Below are 26,097 nucleotides of genomic sequence, written 5' to 3'. Positions count from 1 at the left end.
TCTTACATTGTCCACTTGAGATTAATGGGGTGGGTTTTATTTATTATTAGGGCTTGTTTGGTAGCTTTTATTTTAAATGAATTGGAATTTAAATTACAATTACTATAAAATTAATTTAAATTGAAATCTTTAGTTGTGTTTGACGGTATCCATGGAAATTTATTTATTTTTTTAAAATGTATTTTGCCACGTGCCTTGAAATTTTGTAATATATTTATGGAAAACTAAACTTAATTAAGTAAATTTGGTTTAATATTTCAAAGTAGATATATGAACAATTGAATGAATGATCGTAATAAGCTCATTAAAATGTATGCTTTAACAAAAGTGAGGAAATCTTGAGCCTCCAGTGTGCCACACAAGTAAGCATCTTAAACAATAAAACTCGCTAATATTTTGTAACCGCTTATTAGATGTGTTATTGCTTAATCGTAGATGTGTTATTGTTTAACCGAATACGAGGCTATATGTGTTAATGAACAATCCATATTTAGTCAAATATATATAATTAGGATAGTGTCGGGCATGTTAGATTGTACTTGACTCAAATCAATTGAACACCGACGACTCCAGGCAACGAATTAGCAATAGGATCAAACCTATAAAGGCCGACCTAATTGTCTAGCCACGAATGTTATAATGATAAAGGTAATTTGGAAATGAAAGGTTAGTCCTTCAATATGACATTTTTTTTATCTTGAGCTAATGACTTTTCTTTCAATGATGATCATAGTTCTTAGGTTTCTCAATAGTGTAATATAGAACAAATATATATATATATATATATATATATATATAATTGCTAATTTTATTAATTTATAAGTAAGATCAGTACATTAAATAAGAAAATAAGTAGATAAAATAAAAGATAAATTATCTATAATTATATGTAAGAACAAACAATTAAGGTGAATGACTAGTAGAATATGACCGGTGTGATCTTTCAAGTATGAAATCGGTTGATCGAGGATTTGACAATAGGGGTTGTGAATATTTACACTATTCATAAGCATATTGCAACAATAAAGTAAGAGAATAACATTTATAAATTATGTTAAACTTCAAACATACAGTAGCAAGGGCTCAACAAAAGTGGAAAACTAATAACTAAAACTAAGATAAAACAACTTTGCGCTGTGAGAGAAATTGTGTGTGCTAGCTTGGTTAGTGCCTCGAGCTTTTCATTAAATGTTATTTATATAGTCTAAAAAGGTTGGTGACTCTATCTAGTTTTCCTTGTTGATGCATGTTTGATCCTTGAAGAATACGGGACTGCATTCCAATCAGACTTGTATTTCTTAAACCTTAATTTCTTTCTAATTTTGGTAGAGCTTATTTTCTAATCATCCATAGTTGTCGTAAAAGCATCGATTGTCTTTAAAAAGTTTTTTTTTTTGTTTTTGTTGAAATGATTATGTAAGATGGCTTTAATATGCTTATATAGATTGCGAAAGATCCAGCATTAGTGAGGCTTTATATAACTTATTGGGGCACACTTCTCGGTTACAGATGCTACCCGTGTGAGGATCACATGTCCTTCTTACATTGTCTCGCTTTTCTCGAACTACTAATGTGCATACGACTTTGAGTTATTATGCTTTTATCAAGTGAAGTGTCGCTGAAGGATTGTGAACGACAGATATCCTTAAGGTGTGTGTAAGATTTCGTCATTTATTCACACGTAGTACAAATACGTGGCAGTACTTCATTATACCACGTGGACTGTGTCAGACAGGTGTAAAGAAGATGGCTAATGTTTAAACAGTTTGGATCATTCTATTAAAGAGTATTGTGGTCGATAAATAAATCATTTTTTAACATCACATGTACGGTGAATTAGTGGCTGGCTGACGCGGGAGAGGACGTGAGGTCGAGCATCGTCTTCCTCAAGAGGATTGTAACGTCTCGGAAAAATCTATACAGAGGCCCGAGTACCACCTTAGGCATAAATTCCTAAGGACCATATTCTGTATAAATTAGACGAAAAGTAATTAAGTACTAAACTGAATTAATCGGTGGATTAGCTTGAACCACTATCTATATAAATGGCAAGACCCAAACCCGTCAAAATCACTGACTCAACACTACTTAAAAACCTAGGAGAAATCCTAAAAGCCGGTTGCTCTCGGGAGCACATTGAAACTCCGTATCGGACCTGGACTGACGTCAAAAGTCCGATGATCGCAAAACTATAGGGTTATGATCGTCTTATTGGGCTTGACAACAATCGCGGGAATCGAGCCTAGATAATATCCAGAAACGCACAACTTGAGCCCTGAGCAAAGTGTGTGAGAAACGTGAATATCTTTAGAAAATGAACCAAAACTTAAGTAAATTGGGTCATTGGCTTGCGAGCGAAATTGAAGACTTCAGATCGTCAATGTTTCTGACCGAACGTCACCCATGGATCAGGGAAATTTCCCTGCATATATGTAACAACCCGTCCAACCAGTACAGTGTCCTGGGGCGTCCACGTAGGATTTTTCGTAGGACCGATCATTCAAACCATGCGCGATGAGGTACCACAGGCAAATCAACCTAGGATTAGCTCATTAGAATAAACCGGTTAGGTCATGACAGGACCCGGTGCAGGCCGTCGAGCCAAATGGCTCATTGCCCTTTGCGACGGCCCGTATGGGCTACACCATGACACAGGAAAGTCAAAAAATTTTAAAAATAAAGGGAACCATAAATCTCACTGGGCTTGTAGACCATCGCGGACCACGGACCCAACGGACACCCAGAAGTGGGATCTGACACTGACTAAATGCACCTCACCAATGCCAGGACCGAAATCTGGCCCTTACAAATGAAACCGAGATACCAGGCTATCCAACCCTCGGATCTCTTCCACATTTACGATGGAGGTCTAATGAATTTTCCTACACCTGTCCACCAACTCTGGGACCCGATCGTGGAACGGTGACCGTCGATCACAAATCGGACCCGTACGACCAAACCCTAGATCCGATCGTCTCCAAATTTTGCATGGCCCTTCATCAGGCCATGAAGCATCTATCCTAGGAATTTCATAGTCAGAGGGCCACCAGAACCACTTTAATCACCAGAATGGACCCCTCAGAGCCATTTAAAGATCAGAACCGTTGACTTAAACCCCACAACCGTCCATCCGTTTGTTCTCAAATTTTACGCAGGCCCTAATCGGGCCATAGGGCACCTACCCACCAAATGTGGTGGCCAAAGGATTGTTAGGGTCACTCCAACTCCAAAAATGAGTCCTAGTAGGCTATTTTGAGAATTTGGGGAAACTCAAGGCCAAAGGGCCCAAGTCTAGGGAATAAACCCTAGCTCTCATAACTCTCTCTCAATTACTACAACCACTAAGAGAGAAAGAGAGTGACGGAGAGTAAAGGAAAGAAAGAGAGAGGGTGGGAGATTCAAGGTGGACCCTAGATCGAGGTGGGGGCTAAGGAAGCCGATCTTGCATCTCCCTATCCTTTTTCCAAAGGGAAAACCCAACTCTACAACCCCAAGGATCGTCCGTTGATCATCTAGGTAAGATCCTTCATCCCTTTTTAACTTCCTCACAAACCCACACCACACACCTACACTTTATTCATGATATTAATAGTTGCTTGTTAGAGAAATTTGAATTGTATGTTAAGCAACATGAGAACATGGTGTTGAATATGCTTGATGTTGTATTGGTTGTTGACATGCTATGAATCATTATTCCTACCCTTGGATTGGTCAGGAACTTGAGGAGAGACGGTAGTCCCATCGGTAGGACTACGTTATGGTTGGACTTGTGAGTTTGGGCGGGTGTGATCGGGTGGCTGTAGTTCGACTACATGGGACTCTCGTGCCCGATGTCACATGCCTCACGCTCGCCTAACTCGTGAGGTTTAGCCTACCATCTGACCAACCTTGATTGTTAACCTGTTTGCTCACACATATTTGGAACCTGGAATACCCTACAACCGTGGTAGCCCATCAATAACCCACTTGAAATTGGTCCACAGCCTCGTGAGCTGAGTATGGTGGAATGGGATACTGTGTCCAAGTTGTCGGCCTATGCTGGGGTACCGCGCCTCCCCGCAGTGACCGCGAGGGATCCCTTTCTCACGGCACTCCTCATGTGCTTGAAGTTGGGGATGAGGAACCCGACAGGATCACGGACCGCGAGGTCTCGGCCTCACGCATTGGGGGGTCTTGGCCTCGCAACCCGTTTAGGGCATTGATACGTGGGGTGTACCAGATTTTCAAATCTGCTGGATGAATGGACCTAACTAATAACTCGGCTAACACATTGCATTGCATCGCACTAGTTAGGGTGGCGACTCAGCAGTCGAGGTCGCACTGAGGGAGTGTTGTCATTTGCAATCGTTAGATGGTGTCGCTCGAGGGAGTGTTGTGGTGAGGGCATGCATCATATCATCCCGCATGCATGCGCATTAATAAGATTAGTTAGACGTTTATGCTTGACTGCTTTTTATTGAGGTCATATTATAATTGATGTCTGTGATAACTTAAGACTAATAGCACTCACTGAGTTGATCACTCACTTCCACTCTGGGATGGTGTTTTAAAACACCAACCAGACCCGTTCATAGATGCAGGTGAGTCAGGGGCAGAGGAGCCTGGTGAGGCGAGCTTCGATGAGGAGGACGAGCTATCCTACTTCCAGTTGATGGAGGGTTCACCGCCAGCTTGAGAGGTGGGATTGGATCATTGAGTAGGGGGCTCAGTTCTATTCTTTTGGACTTGCTATTCTTTTGAAATTTTGTTGGGTAGCGTCATATGTGCCCCTTTTATACTTTTGGACATGTATATGAATGTATGTTTGTTTTTCGCTCATTTCAGTAGACTGGCGTGGTTATGTTTCATGCTCCAGGAACTTTCAGGCTGCGCAACTAAACCTGATTAAACGCATTAATGAAATCGGTTAAAAGTGACTCTCGAGAACTCGGGAGTCGAGCGTATGCGCGACCCCCAATTTTCAGGGTGTTACAAGTTGGTATCAAAGTATGGTTTGGGATTAATTGGGCCATGGGTCATAAACTCACTACACGTCCTCTGATTTGAGAGGATACACATTAGATAATGCAACGGGGACTTAGAACGCTAGGAACCTCCCTAGAACCTAAACCAACAATCGTAGATGAAGGGTAGGACTTTCCAAGGAGTTAGGAATGGGTAGCGAGAGAAAGAATAGTAACCCTAGAGAAGGACAAATCCCGGATCTTTCTTCCCAATCATGCTTAGAAATTCATCATCCTAGTGCGTGGAAACCCCACATTTCACCATCCAACGCATGGCTCATTCAGCAAAGCCTATGAGATGAAGTGGAGATCATCACCCGAGATGCCAGACATGCCATTCTTCACCTTGAGCGGGGATTAACATCGTAACCCCGCATATTATAGCGTCATATCATTGGCTAAACTGGTCCGGGGCCAAATTCATCTCCCCATCCGATTCCCTTAAAACCTTCACGTACCTCCACACGGTCCTTTAATTTTCTCGGGGCTCTGACCGGAGCGAACCGGAATGGAGTGATTGGTCGGTCGGAGCCCTTATCCAAGTCCAGATGAGCTAATATCGGGCCGAACATGATAGAGCAAAGCCATTCGGGGATAATTAGTCCGACGTGGACGAAAATTCTTTAATGTTAGGGAAGTTGGGAAGAATGAGATTTTAGACCCTAACCATGGAAAATCTCATAAAATTGATCATCCCACGGCGAAGATCGGCCTCTCATACCCCAAATTCATGTGTAGCACTTCCCGGGGAGCCTTTCCGACGCCCGGGAATGCCAAAATTTATCCGGGCCCCTGATCTGGGTGCTCATCCCGCCGATCCGCGTGGCCCCCGCTAGGTCCACGTGCTTGCCCCGCCGGACCCGCATGCCCGCCCCTCCGTCCGCGTGCTCGCCCCGCCGCTGCCGCGTGGCCACCCCCCCCAAATGTCCAGTGAGGCGCGTGGCCCCCGCCGGACCACCCTTGTGTCCACCTTGCAAAAAAATTTAAAATTTTGGTGGGGCCCACTACCTTGTACACTTAAGGGCACCCACTCTATCTCTCTCATTTCACTCAAAACCTCCCAAAGAAGAAGTTTCTCCCCTTCCAAGCCCCTAAGCCCTTTTCTTGAACCACACCTCAATCCCAAACCCATTTCACCCATAACCTCCAAAACCCATTCTCCAACTTGCCCCAAAGGAAAATCCCTCTTCCTCTCAAACCCCTAAACTCATCCCCAAATCCTCACATCTCATAACCCATTACAAAACCACTTTCAAGACCTCATTCCAAATCCCATTTCAACTCCCTCACTTCCTTATTCACAAAACCCACCTCATCTTAACACCCATCCTCAAATCCTTCTCCATTCCCTCACTTACCCTTAAACTCTATTCCCTAAAACCTCACCATTTACAAACCCATTCTCAAAATCCAAGCTACAACCTATTCTAAAGAGTCATTACCCTTTTAACCAAGAACGATGGCATTCTTCGCCACCATTACCTCATTCTTCTCTATCCCGGTGGTCCTTTCCCTTATGGGAAAGAAAAGAGCGGCTCCTGAGGAGGCGGGGCCGTGCCGAGAGCGACGGAATAAGAAGAAGGCCGATCTGAAGGGAAAGGTAAGCTCAAAAGCCCGATCCAAGAGGTGGAATGATTCCCAAAGGGATGAAGCACTCGTTAAAGATTTGAGAAATTTTCGCGTGCGTCAAGTCGCTTTCGAGGCCTCAGTGGAAGAACATCTGCTAGGTAATAACTCTCTGCTCAACCGACTCATGGAGAAGAATTGGGGTCCCGTATTTTATGTAAGTGAGCAGGCCGATGAGGGGCAAGCTAGAATGTTCTACACCCGGATTAGGAATCCTCAATTCAAGCCTCTTGGATTTGATATTATAGTGCGAGGTGAGAAAATCCACTTGGGAGTGGAAGACTTTGCCGAAATACTGGGAGTACCACTGAGGGAGGTGCAGATTGATGAAACGAACCTCGAATCGAGAGAGGCCTGCAATGAACGGACTCGTTTCCTGTGCAGCTGAGCTGCCCCTTGGAATCGAGATGTCGGCCTGTACGCAACAGCCATGATCCCCAAATATTGGGTGCTCCACTGCATTGCCACTCACAATATATACCCGAGGTTGAAGAACCGTACCGAGTGCACCCGCTACATGGTAGAGTTCTTGTATCAGGTGGGCCGAGGAGAAAATGTGTGCGCCCCTAGCACAGTGCTCCACCAAATTGTGAAGGCCGCAAGGGTGGTACGGAAGGACATAGCTCTCCCATTTGGCCGCCTAGCCTGCCATATTGCCACTCAGTATGGGATAGGCAGATCGGACGGAAACCCCGTACCAACGGAAATCCTGGGGGACAAGCTGCTAAACTCTATGGGAGTGGGACCCAGACAAAAACAGGCTTACATCAAGGAGTTCGAGGATGCCGATGAGGGGGAAGAGGAAGACGGCGAAGACGACGAAGGTGATGAGAGCGACGAGGGGGAGTAAGGAGCTGGAAATACTGAAAAGACCGAGCAAACTAAGGAGATCCAGGAGGTTGGCAGGGAGCCACCTATCACTCCAGATGTGCTTGGACGCTTGGACGCACTCGACGATAGGATGGCCAGGATCGAAGAGAATCAAGCGAAGTAAGAGAAATGGAACAAGAAAATGTACCGAGCCATAAAGGCCCTGATCTGCTACAGCAAAGGGGAAGAAGCACCGCCACTCTCGCCCAACTCAGATGAGTAGCGGCACCGCCTTGCCGATAAGTAGTAGATTGTTTTAAGTTACTTAGGACTAAATCCCTTGTACTAGGAGAACTTAGGACCTTTGCTTAAGTAGATGGTATTTTCTTTTTCGCTCGGCATGTGTAGGAATGATTGTAACCCATGCAGTGTCCTGTAATTGGCCGTACTAACAGCATTTTGAAATTTGTGTGAATGAGTGGATTGCATTGTAAAATTTCTTGTCACCATGAAGATGTTTGTGCATGTGTTTGTTTATGTTTATGAATAGGATACTTATGGCTCCTGTGAATTTATCTATGGCCTCAGAATACAAATGTTCAAAAAAAAACCTAACCCATCTAAGGGCATTCTTCTAGGAAATGCCTCCACGACCAGAGGGCCGATTCATCCGCCTACCTCATGGCGGTTTGGTCGAGAGGGACCAAATCCCCGACGATCAACAAAGCACACAAGGGGCTAGCGGTTCCCAAAATACGGGTAGTACCACTCAAGAGGCGGCCCCAAATGCACCGCCACCGCAAGCCGCATCACCCGTACCTCCCTCACCACCGACCATGGATCGAATGGACCAAATGTTGCTCCTTATGCAACAACAACAATAAATGATGGCCACTAGTATGCAGCAACAACAGCAAATGATGGTCACTATGATGGGGGCCATGGCCCAAAACTTGGGCATGCCGCAACCTGAAGCGCCCGGCTTAACCACGCCCGTGACCAACCCGAATAACCTATATGAGCGGTTCCAGAGGCATAGGCCACCTACTTTTGCCTGCACTCATTGCCCAGAGGAAGCGGAATACTGGCTCAACCGAGTCACCAAGTTACTGCGGCCTCTCCACTATTCTGAGGCGAAAAATGTAGAGCTCGTCTCATATCTCTTTGAGAAGGAGGCGGACCTATGGTGGGAGAGTGTCCTCCGATCCATTCCCGAGAACCACATATGGACGTGGGAGGCATTCGAGGCCCGCTTTAATGAGAAGTATATCCCTCAATCGTATCAGCATGAGAGGGAGAATGAATTTCTCCGCCTCCAACAAGGGGGGATGAGCGTGGCCCAATATGAGAACTGCTTTACGGAACTCTCCCGCTATGCTTCCGAAATGATTGCCAACGAAGCGATCAAGATGAGATGGTTCACGGCAGGGCTAAGGAGCGGTATTCGCTCCAAGATGTGTTGTGCCAACATCAGGACATACGCCGAGCTTGTCGAGATGTCCATAAGGGCGGAGCAGGATGAGGAGCGAGTCGCCCGAAACCGTTCACAGTTAGGGCCATGGAACAGGGTGGAGGGACCGTCCTCCTCTTTTGCAGGAAAAAGGGCGCGCCCTAGCTCACCACCCCGACTAGCCGCCGCACCGGCCCCTTCTGCACGACCGGCCCAGATATGTACTTATTGCAGGAGGGCGGGACACTCCGAGCCCTACTGTTTTACGAGGATGAGAGACCTCGGCTTCACACCGCCACAACGCAACATTATGCCCCCACAGCAGGCCTTGCAGATCCCGCCCCTACGGGCAATGGGGCCTAGCCAGCAGTCTCGTCGTCCACCACCACTACAGGTTAGGCCGCCACAATGACCCATGCAGCGGCTGAACTTTTCACAGCAGGCTTGGGTGCATGCCCTAGCAGTGGAGGGCCAAGATGCGGCAGTCCCTACTCCTACGGCCTTTGAGGTGACGGCCCACATTCAAGGTACTCTCATATTCCTTTTGATGGACACCAGGTCCACTGCTTCTCTTATATCTCATGTAACTGTCAAGCATCTGGGGCTACGCCCTAGCCCCTTCATGGGGGTAAAAATCATTGCAGCCACCGGTACTTTCTCAGAAGTGACGAAGATATGCTATGATTGCCTCATCGACTTGGGATGCAAGGTGGCACACGCGGATTTGATAGTGACCAAAATCTTCCATTATGATGTCATCCTGGGCATGGACTGGTTGACAGTGATGAAAGAAGAAATCGATTGTGATACAAAGACAGTGAAGATACATGAGGACGACAGCACTTCCCTCACATTTTCGGTCCAGGTCAGTTGCGAACGCAGGATTTTGTGTTATGCTTCATTGGAGGACGGATATACTGGACCCTCGATAACGGACACACCCGTGGTCCAAGATTTCTGGGACGTGTTTAAAAACATACTTGGACTTCCGCCTCGACATGAGATAGACTTCACAATTGATCTGGTTCCTGGAGCCAAGCCTATCTCCTTGCCTACTTACCGCATGCCCCCATGTGAGCTCAAATCGATAATTTGCTAGAGTCAGGCTTCATCCGGCCCAGCGTGTCGCCATGGGGAGCCCCGGTCCTATTTGTAAAGAAGAAGGACGGCTCTTTACGACTATGTGTGGATTACAGAAGACTGAACCAAATGACGGTTCAGAACAAATACCCGTTGCCCAGAATCGACGATTTATTCGACCAGTTGAGGGGTGTTTAATATTTCTCAAAGATTGATTTACAATCAGGGTACCATCAGCTGCGTGTTAGGGATGAGGATATACAGAAAACGGCCTTTAGGACCTGTTTTGGCCATTACGAGTTCATTGTTATGTCGTTTGGACTCACCAACACCCCAGCGGTCTTCATGGACCTCATGAATCGAATCCTTAGGCCATTCTTATACAGATTCGTCATCGTGTTTATCGATGACATATTGATTTATTCAAAGAGCCGTGAAGAGCATGGAGAACATTTAAGGGCAGTCTTCGAAACCCTGGAGAAAAATTGACTGTTTGCGCAATTTAGGAAGTGCGCCTTCTGGAAGGAGGAGGTCAAATTTTTGGGTCATGTAGTGTCTAAGGAAGGGATATTTGTGGATCTCGCCAAGGTGGCGGCGGTACAAGATTGGAAGCAACCGAAGTCGGTTACGAAAGTGCGAAGTTTTCTTGGTCTTGCAGGCTATTACCGCAGATTCATTAAAGACTTCTCGAAGATAGCCCGACCGCTATCCCAACTGACTTGGAAGGATCTCAAATTTGCCTGGAATGAAAAGGCGAAGGTGGCCTTCCAAGAGTTGAAAGATAAACTGACGTCGACACCTGTGCTTGTGCTACCTGAGCAAGGGGTCAAGTACACCGTCTATACTGACGCTTCTCATGTGGGCTTGGGTTGTGTACTCATGCAAAAGGACAGGACAATTGCGTATGCGTCGCGACAGCTAAGGAAGCATGAGGAGAACTACCCTACACATGACCTCGAGCTTGCGGCAGTAGTATTCGCATTGAAGATATGGAGACATTATCTCTATGGTGAGGAGTTTGATCTCTTCTCTAATCATAAAAGCCTCAAATACATCTTCACCCAGAAGGACCTGAACATGAGACAGCGTCGCTAGATGGAGACGTTGAAGGACTTCAAGTTCGATGTCTCATATCATCCCGGCAAGGCCAACTTGGTGGCAGACGCCTTGAGTCGCAAGAAGGTAATTGAATTTGCGGCCCCGCTAATGGTGAGAGAGTGGGACATGGTGGAGTTCGTTTACGACTTCGACACGAAGCTAACCGTGGAGGAGCCGTACGAGATCATAGCCCACATTCAGGCCCAGCCCCTGGTTGACAGTAAGATCATTGAAGCCCAAGGGGGCGATGAGTTATTGAAAAAAATGAGGGGAAGAGCAAAGAATAATGGGAAGTCTGAATGGAGGATCGATATCAATGGAGGGTTGCGGTATCAAGGCCACCTTTGTGTTCCAAACCTTCAGGGACTACGAGAAGAAGTTCTAAATGCCGCTCACAACTCCAAGTTGGTAATGCATCCTGTTAGTACAAAGATGTACCGGGATCTAAAGCGAACTTATTGGTGGGATAACATGAAGAAGAAAATAGCGGAATATGTATCCCGATGCCTCACCTGTCAACAAGTTAAGGCTGAACACCGCCGACCACCGGGCCTGTTGCAGCCCATGCCTATAGCAGAATGGAAGTGGGACTTCATATCTATGAACTTCATTGCCGGGTTACTCAAGACTAGAAAGGGGCACGACTCGATATGAGTGATTGTGGACAGGCTAACCAAATCAGCTCACTTCCTGCCAATCAAGACTTCTAGCTCCGCCGACGACTTGGCTAAGCTGTATATCAAGGAGATAGTGCAGTTCCATGGCGTCCCATTGGAGATTGTGTCGGATCGGGATACTCGGTTCACATCGATCTTCTAGACCCGCATTCAAGAAGCTATGGGAGTGAAACTGAAGTTTAGCACCGCCTTCCACCAGCAAACAGATGGGCAAACCGAGCAGGTGAACCAGATTTTGGAAGACATGTTGCGTGCTTGTGTTCTGGACTTTCAGGAGAGTTGGGACAATTGCCTCCCATATGCCGAGTTCGCCTACAACAATAGCTTCCAAGCTAGCATCAGTATGGCACCTTACGAGGCCCTGTATGGGCGCCCATGCCGAGCCCCGCATTGTTAGGAGAAAATTGGCGAGAAGAGTTTGCTAGGGCCGAATTTAGTGCGGATCACGACCGAAAAGATTGAAATTATCCGATGCCGCCTCTTGACGACTCAAAGCAGGTAGAAAAGCTATGCCGACATAAGGCGAATGGACTTGGAATTTGAAGCTGGGGACCATGTATTTCTCAAGATCTCCCCAATGAAGGGCGTTTTACGCTTTGAAAAAAAAGGAAAGCTCGCGCCACGGTTCATCGAGCCATTTCAGATTTTGGACCATGTGGGTGCAGTTGCCTATCGCTTGGCCCTACCCACGCCTCTAGCCGGAATGCATAACGTCTTCCACGTATCAATGTTGAAGAAGTACGTCCCCGATCATTCGCATATCATCAAGTGGGAACATGTGGAACTTAAGAAAAATGCCACATACATTCTTCGACCCACTCGAATACTTGATAGGAAGGAGCAGGTCCTACGCAACAAGGTCATCCCGTTGGTCAAGGTACTATGGACCCATCACAATGAAGAAGAGGCCACTTGGGAGATGGAAGAAGAAGTTCGCAAGCATTACCCAACCCTTCTTCAGCAATACGAACAGGTACAAATTGTGAGGATGAAATTTATTTGTAAGGAGGGTAGATTGTAATAACCCGTCCAACCAGTACAGTGTCTTGAGGCGTCCACGTAGGATTTTCCTCCGGCCGATCATTCAAACCATGCGTGGTGAGGTACCACAAGCAAATCAACCTAGGATTAGCCCATTAGAATAAATCGGTCGGGTCATGATAGGACCCGGTGCGGGCCGTCGAGGCAGATGGCTCATTTGCCCTTAGCGACGGCCCGTATGGGCTACACCGTGACACAGGAAGGTTAGAAAATTCTAAAAATAAAGGGAACCATAAATCTCACTGGGCTTGGGGACCATCGCGGACCACGGACCCAGTGGACACCCAGAAGTGGGATCTGGCACTGACTAAATGCACCTCACCAATGCCATGACCGAAATCTGGTGCTTGCAAATGAAACCGAGATACCAGGCTATCCAATCGTCGGATCTCTTCCACATTTATGGTAGAGGTCTAATGAATTTTCCTACACCCGTCCACCAACTCTGGGACCCGATCGTGTAACGGTGATCGTTGATCATAAATCGGACCCGTACAACCAAACCCCAGATCCGATCGTCTCCAAATTTTGTATGGCCCTTCATCGGGCCATAAAGCATCTATCCTAGGAATTTCATAGCCAGAGGGCCACCAGAACCACTCTAATCACCAGAATGGACCCCTCAGGGCCGTTTAAAGATCAGAACCGTTGACTCAAACCCCACAACCGTCCATCCGTTTGTTCTTAAATTTTACGCGGGCCCTAATCGGGCCATAGGGCACCTACCCACCAAATTTGGTGGCCAAAGGAGTATTAGGGCCACTCCAACTCTAAAAATGAGTCCTAGTAGGCTATTTTGAGAATTTGGGGAAACTCAAGGCCAAAGGGCCCAAGTCTAGGGAATAAACCCTAGCTCTCATAACTCTCTCTCAATTACTACAATCACCAAGAGAGAAAGAGAGTGAAGGAGAGTAAAGGGAAGAAAGAGAGAGGGAGGGAGATTCAAGGTGGACTCTAGATCGAGGTGGGGGCTAAGGAAGCCGATCTTGCATCTCCCTATCCTTTTTTCAAAGGAAAAACCCAACACTACAACCCCAAGGATCGTCCGTTGATCGTCTAGGTAAGATCTTTCATCCCTTTTTGCTTGAAACCCTTGTGTAGAGGAGAGACTTACATGGGATTCTAACATACAAATATATGCTTTAGAGTTTCTGGCAATTCGATCCCAAAATTTCCGCTCCTAGGTCGTTCCCAAGCCTCCAACGAATCCAAAGGTGTGGACTATTACTCTTAGGTGTCCTAGCACCAATTTTAGTATGAGCTTAATGATTTTGATTGCTCGGATGTTGTATTTGAAACTCTAGAGAAAACCCTAGGAGTTATATGTTCGTTGGAATTGTATGGATGTGCATGTTAGCTCTCAAAATGGTGTTGATCTTGTCTCTCTCATGATTTGATGTATGGATGATAGTATGCCCATGTTTGCTTGATTCTTTTCCTCACATGTGGTGTTTCATTGTGTGTATGATTTATTACCCTTGTGCATATGATTTCTTGAGATGGAGGAAGTGTTTAACTTCCTCACAAACCCACACCACACACCTACACTTTATTCATGATATTAATAGTTACTTGTTAGAGAAATTTGAATTGTATGTTGAGCAACATGAGAACATATTGTTGAATATGCTTGATGTTGCATTGGTTGTTGGCATGCTATGAATCACCATTCCTACCCTTGGGTTGGTCAGGAACTTGAGGAGAGACGGTAGTCCCATCGGTAGGACTACGCAATGGTTGGACTTGTGGATTTGGGCGGGTGTGATCGGGTGGCTGTAGTTCGACTATATGGGACCCTCGTGCCCGATGTCACACGCCTCACGCTCGCCTGACTCATGAGGTCTAGTCTACCATCTGACCAACCTTTATTGTTAACCCTATTTGCTCACACATTTTGGAACCTGGAATACCCTAAAACCGTGGTAACCCATTAATAACCCACTTGAAATTGGTTCACAGCCTCGTGAGCCGGGCATGGTGGAATAGGACACTGTGTCCGAGCTGTCGGCCTATGCTAGGGTACCGCGCCTCCCCGTAGTGACCACGAGCAATCCCTTTCTCACGGCACTCCTCATGTGCTTGAAGTCGGGGATGAGGAACCCAACGGGATCACGGACCCCGGAGTCTCGGCCTCACGCATTGAGGGGTCTTAGCCTCGCAACCCGTTTAGGCGTTGATACGTGGGGTGTACCAAATTTCTAAATCTGCTGGATGAATGGACCTAACTAATAACTCGGCTAACACGTTGCATTGCATTGCACTATTTAGGGTGGCGACTCGGCAGTCGAGGTCGCACTAAGGGAGTGTTGTCATTTGCAATTGTTAGATGGTGTCGCTCGAGAGAGTGTTGTGGTAAGAGCATGCATCATAACCTAACTAATAACTCGGCTAACATGTTGCATTGCATTGCACTATTTAGGGTGGCGACTCGGCAGTCGAGGTCGCACTAAGGGAGTGTTGTCATTTGCAATCGTTAGATGGTGTCGCTCGAGAGAGTGTTGTGGTGAGGGCATGCATCATATCATCCCGCATGCATGCGCATTAATAAGATTAGTTAGACGTTTATGCTTGACTGCTTTTCATTGAAGTCATATTATAATTGATGCCTGTGATAACTTAAGACTAATAGCACCCACTGAGTTGATCACTCACTCCCACTCTGGGACGGTGTTTTAAAACACCAACTAGACCCGTTCATAGATGCAAGTGACTCAGAGGCAGAGGAGCCTGGTGAGGCGAGCTTCGATGAGGAGGACGAGCTATCCTACTTCCAGTTGATGGAGGGTTCACCGCCAGCTTAAGAGGCGAGATTAGATCACTAAGTAAGGGGCTCAGTTCTATTCTTTTAGACTTGCTATTCTTTTGAAATTTTATTGGGTAGCGTCATATGTGCCCCTTTTATACTTTTAGACATGTATATGAATGTATGTTTATTTTTCGCTCATTTCAGTAGACTGGCATAGTTATGTTTCATGCTCCAGGAACTTCCAGGCTGCGCAAATAAACCTGATTAAATGCATTAATGAAATCGGTTAAAAGTGACTCTCAGGAACTCGGGAGTCGAGCGTATGCACGACCCCCGATTTTTAGGGTGTTACAATATATCAGTATATTTGTGGCCCTGATCGAGTGACAACGACCGTTGATCTGATACAGGTCCATCAAGGTTGATTGACCTATCCAAACGCACTGAAATCGCATCCTGGGCTAGATCCATTGTTAGGGAACTTACTCTATGACATAGATAGGTAATGGACCTCCAGATGTGTCCTGTCTGCCTGAAACAAATACCCTTTGGCTATAACCTAAGTATACCATTGTCCTGGGGCCATTGACATCAGTTTTGGGCCTATATAATGCCCTTAAACCACCCAATTCCCATTCCATACATATTTCTCTAACCCTAGGAGAGAGAAGAGAGAAAAGAGTGAGGAGAAGAGAGAGAGTTCGGGAGATCGTTGCCGGGATTCACTCCCACTACTCCACGTGCTGATTCACCTCCCCACCATCGATACGCGAATCATTTCAACTACGATTTGGGTAAGAAATCCTAACCCTAATCTTGATTTAGGAATCCAAATAGAGAAATCGACGAAATAGCTAACCTATTTCGTGATTTAGGTACTCGTTATTCTGTATACGAGAATGTAGGATTCGAACCACATTCGAAACGAGTTATCCGACGGAAGGTGCGGACTATAAACGTTTAAGTTATGGTTTTCAAGGCTTTCAATATCAGCTAATGATTTATGTCTGACTTGATTGCTGCCATATGATCTTAGTTACGACGTTTTCCATATATTATACATGTATGAACTATGTTGGACAAATATGCATTCTATGTGTTTGTTGAAATATTTGAATGAACTTGAAATTATGATTTGTGCTTGCCCTGACTATTAACCTAGAATTCATGTTTGTTGTGTGTATGACAATCTCCTTGTGAAAGAATTTACCATAATATATGCCGTAACTAATTTAGTCTATGCACGTGGTAATGTGTAGTCTAAGTGTTTGATAAAATGTCTGAATGAAAAAATTGTTGGTGAATTGTTATTATTAAGGGTATTAAGATATGATTCTCAATTACCTTATCTATATGTATAGTTTCCTTCATGTAACTTAAATTCCGATTATGCAGTTTATGGATGAAATGCAATATTTGGTAATATGTGCAATGTGTTTGATGAAATGCTCGAATGAGATTCGTATTGAGAATGTCTATTAAATGCTTATATGATTGCCACATGTATCTACATGCTGCATTTGAGTATAATTGGGACTACAATGTAGCCCAGGCAATCGATAACAGTTCCCGATTGAGTGGCCGAATTAATCTCGTCACATTGGATACGTTCGATGAATCCGAGCCGTACGACGATTGTCGACAGTGGTTAGGCCACGAGGAGTGTTTATGCGTTCCAAGTCGATTAATTCAGCGTGCGCTCGTACCAATCGAACTTGTCAAATAACCCGATTGGCCTATTGTGTGTTTACCATATATGGACACAACTGCTTGAATCTAATGTACCACTTACCAATTTAAAACCCATTTCAACCATGGTACCACGATCCGCTAAGACTCATGAGCCGGGCATGGTGGTATGGGACACCGTGATCCAGCTGTCGGCCTACGCTGAGGTGATGAGCCTCCTCGTAGTGACCAGTGAGCAACTCAAACTTGTGAGCTAAATACGGTGGTATGGGACGCTGTATTCGAGCTGTCAGCCTACGTTCAGGTGACGAGTCTCCCGTAGTGACCTCGAGTATAAACTCTCGAATTTGCCTATCCACTATTTTCATTAGGGGTGATGCCCTACAACTTGTCTATCGTATGTGATTAACTAGGAATGACGACCCTAGATGGATCTCCATTTAGAATTAGTGATATAAACGGAGGTGCCTTAGCTTCCCAAATCTGTTGTATGAATAAACCTAATTAAGTACTTGACTAACACGACCATGCACCGCATTGCATGTGCTTTGGCGATGAATGACACATTTAGGGAGTTTGTCATGTGCGAATGGTTGACGAGGTCGCTTGTGAGGGAGCTTCATGCGAGTGCATGCATCATTACAGCATACCATCCCCGCATTAATAAGAGTACTTAGGACATGACTGTTGTATTGCTTTATCATTATGCTTGACTGAATTGATAACATGTTAACCTTTGTCTTATAGTACTACTGAGTTGATCACTCACTCCTACTCTGGGATGATGTTTTAAAACACTAACCAGACTCTATTGTAGATGCAGGTGATGTCGGAGTCTATATATCTGAGATGGACTTCTTTGAGGAGGAGGAGGAGTTCTCCTATGTACAACTATCAGGCGGGTCTATATAGACCAAGCGCTGATCGGCGGGATCACAGGGATTATATGGATTAGTCGGACATGTACGTTTTGAGATTTTGTAAATTTTAAAACAATACATGTTTATTTTCAGCTCGGTACTATACTCATACTCTGGAGGTTATGAAACACGTATACACTTTATATATTTATTTCAGTCTTCCACTTGCTTAATTACATTAATTATGGAGTATGATATGTTGTTTTAGTATAATCTCCCTCATGTTTAATGCACTAACATGGACAACATTTAAACATCATTATCTATGTTGCATAAGTGATGCGTTGGATCTCGAGAGTTGAGCTTTGCTTGACCCTCGAAATTCGGGGCGTTACAAGGATAATTGTTCCAAATCCACAAAACTTCTCTGGACTCGTCACAAAGACTCTTCGAATCTACGAGGAAAAGAACAAGGAAAATAGAAAATAAATTCTATAAAATTCGAAATTAATTGATGAATGAAATAAACGAGTTCACAACCCTTTAAATAGGGATACCAAGTAATGGGAGAAAAATCAGAAGCAAACTATAACTAAAACTCCTAGAATTTGCAACTTACTATAAATAGTAAACTTACTATTTATAAACAGCTGTGGTGTCTACTAAAGCTCAAGGTTTTCGACCAAAAATAGTGCCCTATTTGGCTTCGCCAAGCTCTTCTCCTAATTATTCTAAGCACTTTTCACGCAACTCCTAAAGCCCAAAGGATGAAGAGTTATAATCAAATTAAAACTTATTATTTATAGTAAAAACAGAATTAAAATAGAGAAACAACCGTCGATCTGGTGGTATTTCGCAAATTCAGCTTGCACAACCCAGCATAGTAGAGTTAGGTGGCTAAAGTAGCTTGTTTTATCCCGAAATCATATATTTTACGTCAGATTACTCGTTCCGAATTGTGAGATACGTCCAATTTAAGGTCCAATGGTTTGGAGCACTTCTGTCATCAATCAAGCCTTTTTTGATCCATCTTGGCCATGCAATTGTCCACGACCCTCTCTATATCACTGGCCTAGGGAGCAACTTTAATAATCAATAATAAATAGATTGTCTTTCAACATTGAGATTATAAGTGAGTGCCCATCTAGCATGGGTGGGTGTGTGTAAAAAAGAAAAAGAAAAAACTAGGGGCGTGGTGACAACTTAATTACTTGGGTGACTTTTACGCCTTTGAAAACGAGCCAGCATAGTCACTACACCAAACCCAACCTACTCAAAAGTAAAATAAAAGAATCTCAAAACACAAAAAAGTAGCTTTTCATCTATTACCCATTACACACCATGCCAAACTTACTAAAAAGGCACAATTACCCTCCATTAGCACCAAATGCACGGTGAAAAACGACACCTTACCTAATATATGACTTCCACTACTTGACAGTGACATAAAAATGGACCACAAGCATGGCAAACGTTTCACATTCAACAGAAAATCTGCCCAAATATACTAAATTCATGCAATTTCACATCATGGCCCACCAAATTCTGCATCAACCACAGGAACGGTCGATGTCACTATTTGATTGTAGTTAGTACGCGATTATGATGAGAGCGTGCACAATAATCCGATTGATGCATGGTGCACCATAGACGGTGACTCTCTGTGCCCCGGGCTGTATCTAGAGATGTCCGTGATAAATCCAATCCATCCATCTGTTTTGAAAGACCACAATAAGTCATGATGATCAAAAATCAGACAGGTTCAAAACTCAGGTGGGCCACACTGACAAAACAGTAGAAACATGAGGTTTAGATTTGGCTAATTTTTAGAATCATGTCCTATTTGGTCTTTCAAAACAAGTGGACGGAGTGGATTTGTCACAGGCATCTCTATGGCCCCCAAAAACCCAGGGTAATTTTTTCTAAAAATAAGTGCAGTTATTTGTCCAGCTGGGGTGTATGATGGTTGATACAAAGGCACTGGGACATTCTATCAATGGCATACATTAACTCAATCCAACCGTTGAAATTGTGGATCCCACCTAGCTTAAGTCACAATCCCAAAATCATAAGTTTTGAAGAGTCTTAATCTCTGATTCGTGGACACTAGTGTCCTAAAAAAGGACCGTTGGATAATTTTCATTTCGACCGTCCACTCAATATCCACCAATCCGATAGCCAAGTGAAATGTACGTGTAGTTTTCGGCTAAGGATGCCTACAATTTTAACATTGAAATTGAGTTAATTGTATGCCACGTGGCAAGTTCTAGGAGCCTGCGTATCATCCATCAAACTCTGCGAGAGTATGAAAGTTTTTCTCGCAAAATAAAGGGGCTTGCCTTGGTATACACCCACGCATCCACGCAACCAGCAGTTCTTAGAGAGTACACACGTGTCGAATAGAGACGTGTGTAGGCGGTCAAAAGGTAGAAACCACCATAATGACGAACAGACAAAAAGCCAGTGTGTCGTACAATCTGTCTTCTAATCCGCCCATTGATTTGTGTTGGTGGGCCACCTGCCGAGGGCCTGTTTGGCCAACTGGGATTAAGGTTGATGGCATGGTAAAAGTTACAATAAATGCGCATATGTAAGGTATTTTCTCTAGATTAGGTGTATTCCATGTTTTCTAAGTAAGGCGTTGAAAATAAAACCTAAGATTTACTTTCAAATTACATTTTGATTGAACTTAGATAAAGTAAAAATTGATCATTCATGGGATCTGGAACCCATCTCACACTTTCCAACACAAGGCTGAATTTCTAAAGTCCATAAAGTTGATTTTAATCCCATCTTACACTTCTTCCAAATATGCATTTTCAATTTCAAAGTGGGTTTGGCAATGCAATATATAGGACTTAATATATACAACTCGCCAAACAGGCCTTGAAAGAACCAGCCTAACTTTTTACAGCCATAGCCTTCCTCGTCCATTCCACCTAATCCACGTTTCAGATTTACACACGTGTTAACTATTGGCACGTGCGCGGGTGTAAATCTACGCACAGAAAGGCTGAAGGTAGGCCTACATGGTTGGGGTAAATGGGAGACGGATGGTCGGTGCTCTATGGGCCCACCATGATGTATGTATTTCATCGATGATGCTATCCATCTATTTTTCTAGATCATTTTATGGTAGGAGAGTAAAAGTGAGGTATATACCAATTTCAATTGGACCAAATTATAGGAAATAGTGTTGTATAAACGTCGACCTTTAATAACTTTTTGGGGGCCATAAAAGTTTTGGATCAAGCTAAATTTTGTTTTTCCTCTTCATGTGGGTTTGCATGACCTAATCAACATATTGGACGTCAAATAAACAGTACAGTGAGCCTCAGGAGCATTTAAATGGTAGATATGCAATGACTATTATTTTCTTGTTGTGTGGTCCACCTGAGGTTTATATCTCTCTCATTTTCATGATAAAGCCCTAAAATGATCTGTAAAAATGGATGAACGGAATGGATGAAATACATACATCATGGTGAGGCCCATAGAGCATTGAACACCAGCCACTGGGCTGGTGGTGGCAGGGGGAGTAGCCAATCTGTTTCCGGTTAAATGACTACGGTTTCCTGCCCCGTGGAAGCAGATTGGCTGGTTTACCACACGCCAGCTATATAGCTGATGGGGTATGTGTCGTGCAAAGACGAGCGCTGAGGCTCCTCGAGCTCTGAGTCGTATGAACGGTTCGAAGGATATCAAAGTTAAATGGGTCTCAAGATGAAGTATTTATTATATCCACTTTATCCATTTTCCGACGTCATTTTAGAGCATGGACAAAAAAGTGAATCAGATCCAAAGCTCAAATGAACCTCACAATAAATTGGAGCGGGATAATGATTTTCACCATTAAAACATTTTTAGGGGCCACAATAACGTTTATTTTCCATCCAATTTGTTCATAAGGTCAAAGATACCTGTATGAAGAGGAAAAACAAATATCATATTAATCCAAAACTTTTGTGACCCCCAAAAGGATTTCAATGGTAGACGTTCAATCCGCCACTGCTTTTTGCAGTGTTGTCCACTTGATCTTTAGATTTGTCATAATTTTTGTCTCAAGACTTATGACGAGCTCGCCAAATGGATGGACGGTTTGGATATAACACATACCTCATGATGGGACCCACAAAACTTACCGAAGTCAATACACTAACTAGATAGCTGCTATGTGGTACACCAGCCAATCCGCTTCCCTGTCCTGTAGTCCACGTGTGATTTGTACCTGCTTCATATTTTGGACGATGCCTTAACACGAGCTAGAAAAATAGGTGGATGGTGTATGCATTGAGGTGGACCCACAGTCTGGGCCAACTTTTGCTGCTACACTCCTCCACCATCGTGATGTTTGTGAAAAGTCTATCCTGTCCATTCATTTTGTCTACTTCTATTAGAATATGAGTCGAAAAATCCAATTGATACAAAGTTGAAGTAAACCATGAGACAAGAAAAATGGTGAATGAAACCTAATGTTTTAGGAAAACAGATGTACAGATAGAGCTGGGCATGTCTCACCTGATCCGGTAGATCCGACCCGTTCCGAACCGAACCGACGGCCTGGATCGGTGGGATCGAGTAGGGTCATTTAGATCCAACAGTTTTTCGGATCGAGATCGGGTCGTGGTCAATCTGGACCGATCCGATTTGAAAACCCGATCCGAAGTGATTCTTATCAGTACTTCTACTTTTTCCTATGGTATGGTCCACTTGAGCTTTGGATATGCATCAATTTTGGGTTCAACCACTAAAATGATCTGAAAAAATGAATAGACGGCGTGGATAAACCACATGCATTCACGGTGGGCCCCAACAGAGTTTACTCAGTACAAATTGGCTGGCGTACCACACACCAGCTATATAATATAGCTGTGTCGTGCAAAGACGAGCACTGAGTCCTTCCAGTCTCATCCCATTCCATCAGCGTCAGGACACTAGTGAAAGACAATTTGCATGCTTCTACTGGTTTTGAAATACTCCAATGCTAGTTTTACACTATTTAAAAAGTGATGGTGACTCATCTCATATCATGTGGCACTGATGCACAACTATCCCCATTGTCCAAATTGTGGGTCCCATCATATCTTTGAAGTCACACCGATCAAGCTATCCTAACAATCCAATTAACATCTATCAAATTGATGGTTGACTTTACCTTCATCTCAAATATTCAGTTATGCTCCATCTACAGCAGTTTCATTTGGATGGTCTGGATTACCTCACAACAGTGCCATGTGTACATTTGGATAGTCTAGTTTTACTAGGTGTATGGGCATGTGCTAGATGCCACACGTGTGCCAGCATGGCACCAAGATCCAATCCATACATCAAGTTGGCCTAACCTTGTACATGTTTTCACAAAAAAAATAAATCTGGAGCACTCAACTTGAGGGCCCAATATTGGAAACAGGCCAATGGGTTAATCTTCATAGCTAAATCTTTGTTTTGCAATCCATGGCCCACTTGATGAATGGATCAAGCTGATTCTTAGGCCAGGGCATCAATATAGCAGTACCTTTCTGATGAATGGACTAGATCTTGGAGTTATCATGCCATGCTAGCACATATGGGGTGAGCTTTGTTGCACAAGCGTGTTCACTTGGCTAAGCTCTGGATAATCACCACCATTTTCTTAATGGTGTAAAATTAACATGGGTCTAATATGAGCTATAGATAGCAAGCATCTCATTAGTTTCTTTCCTGCTTTCTATGGTTTCTCTCACCACCACTGACGTTATAGCCTGTAGCCTTAGCCTATAGGTATATGTCGTGCGGATTAGATACTGACAAAGTCAATAGTGACGTCACCAAGTTTTGTGGACCCCACCATGATGCATGTGTTGTATCCATACCGTCCATCCATTTGGAGAGATCGTTTTATGGCATGAGAAAAATAATGAGATAGATCTAAAGTTCAAGTGGACCCCACCATAGAAAACAGTGGGGACAGTGACATCCACCGTTCAAAACTTCAGGTGTCACAGAAGTTTCCGATCAAGCTAATAGTTTTGTTTTCACTTCATCTATCTCTATGTTAACTTATGAATAGGTTGGATCTAAAAAATACATCATGGTGGGCCCTATAAATGTTTCAACGATGGGTGTGATTGATCCTACGGTTTTCTGTGGTGGGTCCACTTGAACTTTAGATCTATCTCAATTTTTTTCTCATGCCATAAAACCATCTCCACAAATGGTTGGACGATATGGATACAACACACACATCATGGTGGGGTCCACAGAGCTTGGTGACATTAGCAATTTGGTATTGACCTTGTCAGTATCTAATCTGCACCCACACGCCATGTAGTTTCGTGCATAGCATGTCAACACAGTAACGTGTTGTAAGATGATCGAAGATGTGCCTCGAGCTCCGAGTTGTACGAATGGCTCAAATGATATCAAGATTACATGGGCCCCCCAATGATGTATTTATTATATCCATACCGTTTATCCATTTTTCGACATCATTTTAGAGCATTTAAAAAAAATGAATCATATCTAAAGCTCAAATGGACCACACTGAAAATAGCAGTGAGGATAATGATTTTCACCGAAAATGAATCTGAACCTTGCCGAATTCGATCCGACTCGGTTTTCCTAACCGAGTTAGACTCGAATCGGATCAGGCTAGCAGTGGTTTGGATCGGTTCGAGTCAGATGACCCGAATTCAGTCCCGAATAGGATCGAGTTCGGGTCAGGCCATGTAGATTTTAGACCGAGTCAAGTTGGACCCAATCCGATCGCACTTTGTCTGATGCCCAGCTTTATGTACAGACGTGGATATAAAAAGCACACATTGTCATGTGCCTCGGGTGCAAATTGGGTACTATACCTGCTAGTGTCTAGGTACATGAAATCCTAGCAGGAGCTTTGTGGGACTCATCATGGTGTATGTGTTTTATCCCTATAGGTCATTCATTTCTTCCGATGATTTTAGAACATGATCCCAAAAAAGAGTTAGATTGTATGCTTAAGTGGATGACATTACATAAAACAGTGGTAATGATAACACAATGCTTATTTTTTGGCAGTTGGAATGCCGGCATGCCATAATTAGATTTGTGGCTCAATTGAAACTAGACAAGTATGACCCCAAGTGCTGAGATAGCCAAACATGTAATGTATGACTAAGATATGATGAGATCGGTCATTTATTCGGCCACTCGCTCAATGTTTAAAAAAAGATTAAATGATATTTAAAAGGTAGAGTTCGTCCTCTGATGATGAGTTACACCTTTATTTTTCATACGAAGCGACTTTTCAATACAAGATAGATGAAAATGAGAAATGATTTTTTATAATTCTTGCAAAAATGACAAACAACTACAAAATAACTCTTACATAAATGAATCCAGCATGTGAGTATAGACTCAAATTATAACTAAAAGTATAAGCTACTTGATTAATGCTACGAATTAACTACGGAATGTAAATGACAAGCTGAAAATAAATGATTACACTAAGAATTATAAATTAAGTAAAATGATTATACTAAAAAATGTAATTAATTGATAATTGAAAGGATAATTGAAAGATAATGTTTAGTTTTGATTGGATTAGTATGAGACTAAATCTTCCTCTTGCATTCATCTTATATTTATAGCTTTATCTTAAACATTTAGATTCTTCCCATGTTCTGACGGTTGCCGCAATCGTTTCAACAGTACTTGGTTTTTTTAGATACTTTTCATGTTCTAACATTTGATATAACTGTTCAATACTATACAAACTTCTGGGGACTTCCTTACCACCTGTCCTAGTAACCACTCCAAACATCCTTATTGACTCGACGACATTTCACTTCGCTGCTCGATTAATCTCTTAGATGGCCATCGGCCGAGCTCCTGAATAACTATCAACCGCTTGCTCGACTTCTTGGATAGCTATCAGCCGCTTGGTCGACCGCTTCATTTGCTTTTGAATTCATCATAGTTATTACATGTCTTATCATCCTGTTAGCTATAATTTTGTAAAAATCACTCAAGCATCTTTAGAGATATTTAGTTTACAATA

The 26,097-nt window shown here is 43.6% G+C and overlaps 1 protein-coding gene across 1 annotated transcript; it reads left to right on the top strand.

Moving 5' to 3' along the window:
• The first annotated feature begins 8,326 nt into the window (after window positions 1-8,326).
• Window positions 8,327-9,301, top strand: LOC131249552 (uncharacterized). Its single transcript, XM_058250357.1, has one exon. The coding sequence runs from the start codon at window positions 8,327-8,329 to the stop codon at window positions 9,299-9,301; it is 975 nt and encodes a 324-aa protein (XP_058106340.1).
• Window positions 9,302-26,097: the final 16,796 nt, after the last annotated feature.

The sequence above is a fragment of the Magnolia sinica genome, chromosome 6 (genome assembly GCF_029962835.1).
Source record: "Magnolia sinica isolate HGM2019 chromosome 6, MsV1, whole genome shotgun sequence".
Taxonomy (NCBI): Eukaryota; Viridiplantae; Streptophyta; class Magnoliopsida; order Magnoliales; family Magnoliaceae; genus Magnolia; species Magnolia sinica.
The sequence above is the reverse complement of the archived record's forward strand: the minus strand, read 5'-3'. Positions and strand labels throughout refer to the sequence as shown.